The 6143-nt window shown below is 40.5% G+C and overlaps 2 protein-coding genes across 2 annotated transcripts; one reads left to right on the top strand and one right to left on the bottom strand.

Annotated features, from left to right (window-relative positions):
• Positions 1 to 2037: 2037 nt before the first annotated feature.
• On the bottom strand, positions 2038 to 2733 carry LOC131158628 (serine/threonine-protein phosphatase 7 long form homolog). Its single transcript, XM_058113493.1, has one exon. It carries the CDS (start codon positions 2731 to 2733, stop codon positions 2038 to 2040), a length of 696 nt encoding a protein of 231 aa, XP_057969476.1.
• Positions 2734 to 5229: 2496 nt separating this feature from the next.
• LOC131158627 (protein MAINTENANCE OF MERISTEMS-like) lies at positions 5230 to 5592 on the top strand. Its single transcript, XM_058113492.1, has one exon. It carries the CDS (start codon positions 5230 to 5232, stop codon positions 5590 to 5592), a length of 363 nt encoding a protein of 120 aa, XP_057969475.1.
• Positions 5593 to 6143: the final 551 nt, after the last annotated feature.

Genomic DNA, 6143 nt, shown 5'->3' with positions numbered 1-6143 from the left:
TCTACTAAAAAAAAAACTCTACATGATAGATAATAAGACCGAAATCTAAAATACAAATAATGTACTCTAAAGATCACATACATATACGCATGAAAAAAAATATATACTATATATCTATATCTACATTTTTTTAACACGTAAGACCCATACAAGATAGACCCGACACCTACGAATACCTTTAGCATCAACTTGAAGATGTGCACATAACAAAAATAAAATATGACAACATAATTTGTACATTTAAAAACATTACAAATTACACTTACCTTCCAATAAAAAGGAAGAAAAAAAAAATCCTACGATAATAAGATAACAATTAGTATTTATAAATATGGTGCATTATTTTTAAAATCCTAAACAACCAGCAAACTGTAAACGTTATAATAAAAACATGTGTGCTGTGTGGGCCTGTGGTGCCTCCAGAAACAAGAGCAAATGGGTACTCACCGGGGTTCTTGTGGGTTGCGTGATGGCCGAAGGCGAGGACTCGGCTTGGTTTGCAAGAGCGAGGAGCCAAGGGCTGTCCGAGGGTCTGGAGGTGACGGGTCTGAGTAGTTCCCACGATTGGCTTGCGAATAGGCCGGAGACAAGAGCCCTCGGCTGAGCGTTGCTGCTCGGCGCTGCTCTTTGCGGCGTGAAGAGAGGAGGCCGGTGATTGGTCTGCTATTCGGGGTCTGGGGGAATGCTGGTACTCGGCAGTGGTTTCTGTGATTTAGTTGTTTGCTATGTGGTTTACCTGCAAGAGCTCACGTGGCTGGCGTTGAGAGTCATGCAGGGGTTCGCTCGGCTACTAGTTGGCCGGAGTGGTTGCAGGAGTCTGGAAAAGGTGGTTGGCCGGAGGTTCTCGCAGTGATGATGGCCTCTCGGCTGGATCGTGAGTGAGGAAGAGAAGCGTGAGGGCGATGGGAGAATGAGGGAGGTGCTGTGGTTGGGAGGCGCTGCAGGTAAGAAGAAGAAGATGGAGAAGGAGGCTCGAAACGGAAGAGGCGTGGCGGCTGTGCGTGAGAGAGTTGCTAGCTAGGTTTTTTTTCTTTTCTTTTTCTTTGGCCGTGCCTAGCTATGCTGTGCACTCTCCTTTCTTGGTTCCAAAACATGCCTTTAAATAGGCATCTCCCCAAAACCCTAATACACACTTTCCTTTTTTGTTTTTTTTGTTTTTTATTTTTATACTAATAATAATAATAGTTATAGTAATAATAATACTAGTAGGATAATAATAATATAAGAATATAAAAATAATACATAAATACTAATAAAAAAAAAAAAAAATTCAATTTTTTTAATAAAAATATAACCATAATCGTACTACTATAATATAAGAAAATAGTAATAATAATATCTCAAAACAAAACTAAATGGACATAACATCCCTTAAAATACCTACTCCCCCCTCCTCTAAGTACTAGTACGGGATAAATAATAATAATAATCATACTAATACCACTATAATAAGAATATAAAAATAATAAACAATAATAGTAATACTACATAATAATAATTAATCATAATAATAATAATAAGTATTAATATAATATATCACCACCCTCAATAACCTGGCCCCCTCCCCTTTCCCCTCCCCGTCCTACTACGGCTCTCCCCTCCTCCTCCTCTCTCTCCTCCATCTCCTCCTCCTCCTCCTCCTCCTCCCTCTCCGCTCCTCCTTCTCCCCCTCCTCGTCCTCCTCCCCTCATCCTCCTCCTCCTATTTAATATAGGAAAAAATAATAACCCAAGATAAATAATAATAAAGCCCTCCTCTACTACTCCAATAATAATACTAATAATCAATCCATCCCCCCATACCACCCCTCCTTGTTCTCTTTGGTTAGGGCCAAACTCGGGTTGTCTACCCTCGCCGCGTCTGTTGCGGGATGTGGGCGGCATGAAAAAAAGCTCGCCATCTAACCGCCAGGGGGACCGGGCCATTGTCGACATCAGCAAGAAGATGTGGCATGACAACTCTAATTGGAGCAAGAAAGGGCATGCGCTCCCATGCCCAAACCTACGAGAGGAATAGCTCACCTCCAATTGATTGCGTCTACACATGACCAACTTGGCACATCTCTCTGTACAGCAATGCAAGTGCAGCACTACCCCAGCTATACATCAACGCTCTCTCCAAGTCACTCAACAGAGGGAGGAACATCAACGACGCATAATGTTGTGACTTGTTCACAAATAACAAGCCGCATATTAGACGTAGTATGTACCCTCGAGCGTACTGCAATACGACCTCCTCAAATGCTTCATCAGGAAGATCAGGTAAGTTCCCGTCCATCCATGTCATAGACAAAGACGTGCCGTTTCGTCCGCTCCGGCCAGTGGGGGGGTTGCATCCGAGTAGGCTTTGACAATTCATCTCCCAGTCTTGCTGCATCGTGCCCGTAACAGCGTCACCATCAATAGGTAATCCTGTGATGATTGCAACATCCTGCAACGTTATCGTTGCCTCGCCGCAAAGAAAATGAAATGTGTGTGTCTCAGGCCTCCAACGCTCTAACAATGCACTAATTAAATGATGGTCTAAGCGAATATACCGAATTTGGTACAGTGGATAGAACCCTACTCGTTGAATCCACGGAATGCTTCTAGGATGGGCATGCCACATGGTTTCTAATGTACGCACACACTGACGCCCTTTAAAGGCGTCAAAATGATCTTCCTCCCATGCCCTATAGGAAGGATGAACAATCCCCAATGTTAATATAGATGAATCAAGTGGACCAAACTCCATCTCTAAGTGTTAAATATAGTAGGAGTGTGCAAACAAAATAAATATTTTTGACAATGAAACTAATGCAAATAATGCAACTGTAGAAATGATAGTAGATGAGAGCAATTGGAAGATGATATGAATATATAGAAAAAATTCACCAAACCAACTTTTGAAAAGTCGATTTGGTCACTTTATAAAAAAAATTAAAATTAAAAAATTTGAACACCAAACCGACTTTGGAAAGTTGGTTTGATCTTTTTAAAAAAAATAAATAAATAATCCGCCCGCCTCCCCCCCCCCCCCTCTCTCCCTACCCTGCCGTGCATGCAAAATTTCAACAAAAAAAAAATTCGGCCCCCCCACCCTTATCTCCCTGCCCCTCCACGCATGCACGCAAGTCCCTCATGTGTTTTTTTTTTTCTTGTCTGACAATCAAAAGCCCCTCCCCTCCCATCAAACTCCCTTCCCCCCAGCGCTCCCCCCCCCCCCCCTCCAACCCCCCAAAACGTCTTTCCCTGACAGCCTTTCCCCCACCCCTTTATTTTATTTTTTTTAAACTAAAAGCTACGGCTGGTTGGAATTAAAACCCAAACCGACTTTTAGAAAGTCGGTTGGGTATAATTTGGTAAATCTAATATATTTTATCTATTTTTGTGTTTTTTATTATTTTTTGTTATTATTGAATAATTATAAAAATATTACATTTTTTAATTTTATTTTATTTTATAAAAAATAAAAAATATGTTTATTATTTCAAAATAAAAAATATATATCTATTTTATTCCTCCGAGAAATAAAAAAAATTTATTATTTTTATTATTTTTATTTAATTCCGTGGGCATTAAATGCCCCCACACCCACCCCCCTCCCTCTCCCCTTCTCCCGCCGTGCATGCTGTCCCCCCCCCCCCCCCCCCCTTTTTTTTTACCCCCTTTGAATTGCAGCTGACAAGACATGACCTCTCACTTTTCTTTTTTTTCATTAAAAAAAAAAAAAAAAAAACCTAAACCGACTTTTGGAAAGTCGGTTCAGTACATTTTGGTATTTATTTCTCATACCCTTCAAATTTGTGTTTTTTATTTTTTTTTCTTTAATATTTTAGTAAAAAACTCATGTTTTGGTCTTTATCAAAGCCTCAAAATCAAAGTGCGAACCTCCAATACCCACGCGCCCCACTAGGGAGTAGCGTACAATCGCTTCCACATTTTTAGGTTAGGCATGCTTGCTTTGGTCGGTCGACAAGCCAGTTTGCTTATATTGACGAGTTTTTTACTAAAATATTAAAGAAAAAAAAATAAAAAACACAAATATGAAGGGTATGAGAAATAAATACCAAAATGTACCGAACTGACTTTCCAAAAGTTGGTTTGGGTTTTTTTTTTTTAATGAAAAAAAAAAAAGTGAGAAGTCATGTCTTGTCAGCTGCAATTCAAAGGGGGAAAAAAAAAGGGGGGGTGGGAGACAGCATGCACGGCGGGAGAAGGGGAGAGGGAGGGGGGTGGGTGTGGGGGCATTTAATGCCCAGGGAATTAAATAAAAAAAAGAAAAATAATAATTTTTTTTTTATTTCTTGGAGGAATAAAATAGATATATATTTTTTATTTTGAAATAATAAACATATTTTTTATTTTTTATAAAATAAAATAAAATTAAAAAATGTAATATTTTTATAATTATTCAATAATAACAAAAAATAATAAAAAACACAAAAATAGATAAAATATATTAGATTTACCAAATTATACCCAACCGACTTTCTAAAAGTCGGTTTGGGTTTTAATTCCAACCAGCCGCGGCTTTTAGTTTAAAAAAAATAAAATAAAGGGGTGGGGGAAAGGTTGTCAGGGAAAGATGTTTTGGGGGTTGGGGTGGGGGGGGGGGGGCTGGGGGGGAAAGGAGTTTGATGGGAGGGGAGGAATTTTGACTGTAAGACAAGAAAAAAAAAAAAAAAAAAACACGTGAGGGACTTGCGTGCATGCGTGGAGGGGCAGGGAGATAAGGGTGGGGGGTCTGAATTTTTTTTTGTTGAAATTTTGCATGCACGGCAGGGTAGGGAGAGAGGGAGGGCAGGGAGTTTGATGGGAGGGGAGGGAATTTTGATTGTCAGATAAGAAAAAAAAAAAAAAAAAACATGTGAGAGACTTGCATGTATGCGTGGAGGGGCAGGGAGATAAGGGTGGGGGGGCCGAATTTTTTTTTGTTGAAATTTTGCATGCACGGCAGGGTAAGGAAAGAGGTGGGGCCAGGCCGGATTATTTATTTTTTTTTTAAAAAAAGACCAAACCGACTTTCCAAAAGTCGGTTTGGTGTTCAAATTTTTTAATTTCAATTTTTTTTATAAAGTGACCAAACCGACTTTTCAAAAGTTGGTTTGGTGAATTTTTTCTATATATTCATATCATCTTCCAACTGCTCTCATCTACTATCATTTCTACAGTTGCATTATTTGCATTAGTTTCATTGTCAAAAATATTTATTTTGTTTGCACACTCCTACTATATTTAACACTTAGAGATGGAGTTTGGTCCACTTGATTCATCTATATTGACATTGGGGATTGTACATCCTTCCTATAGGGCATGGGAGGAGGATCATTCTGACGCCTTTAAAGGGCGTCAGTGTGTGCGTACATTAGAAACCATGTGGCATGCCCATCCTAGAAGCATTCCGTGGATTCAACGAGCAGGGTTCTATCCATTCTACCAAATTCGGTATATTCGCTTAGACCATCATTTAATTAGTGCATTGTTGGAGCGTTGGAGGCCTGAGACACACACATTTCATTTTCCTTGTGGTGAGGCAATGATAACGTTGCAAGATGTTGCAATCATCACAAGATTACCTATTGATGGTGACGTTGTTACGGGCACGATGTAGTAAAACTAGGAGATGATGTGTCAAAGCCTACTCGGATGCAACCCCCCCACTGGCCGGAGCATTTGAAATGGCGCGTCCTTGTCTATGACATGGATGGACGGGAACATACCTGATCCTCCTGATGATGCATCTGAGGAGGTCATATTGCAGTACGCTCGAGGGTACATACTACGTCTAATATGCGGCTTGTTATTCGTGAACAAGTCGCAATATTATGCGTCGTTGATGTTCCTCCCTCTGTTGAGTGACTTGGAGAGGGCGTCGATGTATAGCTGGGGTAACACTGCACTTGCATGGCTGTACAGAGAGATGTGCCAAGTTGGTCATGTGCAGACGCAATCAATTGGAGGTGCGCTATTCCTCCTGCAAGTTTGGGCATGGGAGGGCATGCCCTTTCTTGCTCCAATTAGAGTTGGCATGCCACATCTTCCTACTGATGTCGACAATGGCCCATTCCCACTTGCGATTAGATGGCGAGCTTCATTTCATCCCGCCCACGTCCCTCAACATACTCTGCGATCCTATCGATATGACATTGATATGATGCGTGA

The sequence above is a fragment of the Malania oleifera genome, chromosome 6, assembly GCF_029873635.1.
Source record: "Malania oleifera isolate guangnan ecotype guangnan chromosome 6, ASM2987363v1, whole genome shotgun sequence".
NCBI lineage: Eukaryota > Viridiplantae > Streptophyta > Magnoliopsida > Santalales > Ximeniaceae > Malania > Malania oleifera.
The sequence above is the reverse complement of the archived record's forward strand: the minus strand, read 5'-3'. Positions and strand labels throughout refer to the sequence as shown.

Coding starts and splice junctions, on each gene's coding strand:
- LOC131158628 (XM_058113493.1), bottom strand. CDS start 2,733: ATGGAGTTTGGTCCACTTGATTCATCTATATTAACATTGGGGATTGTT.
- LOC131158627 (XM_058113492.1), top strand. CDS start 5,230: ATGGAGTTTGGTCCACTTGATTCATCTATATTGACATTGGGGATTGTA.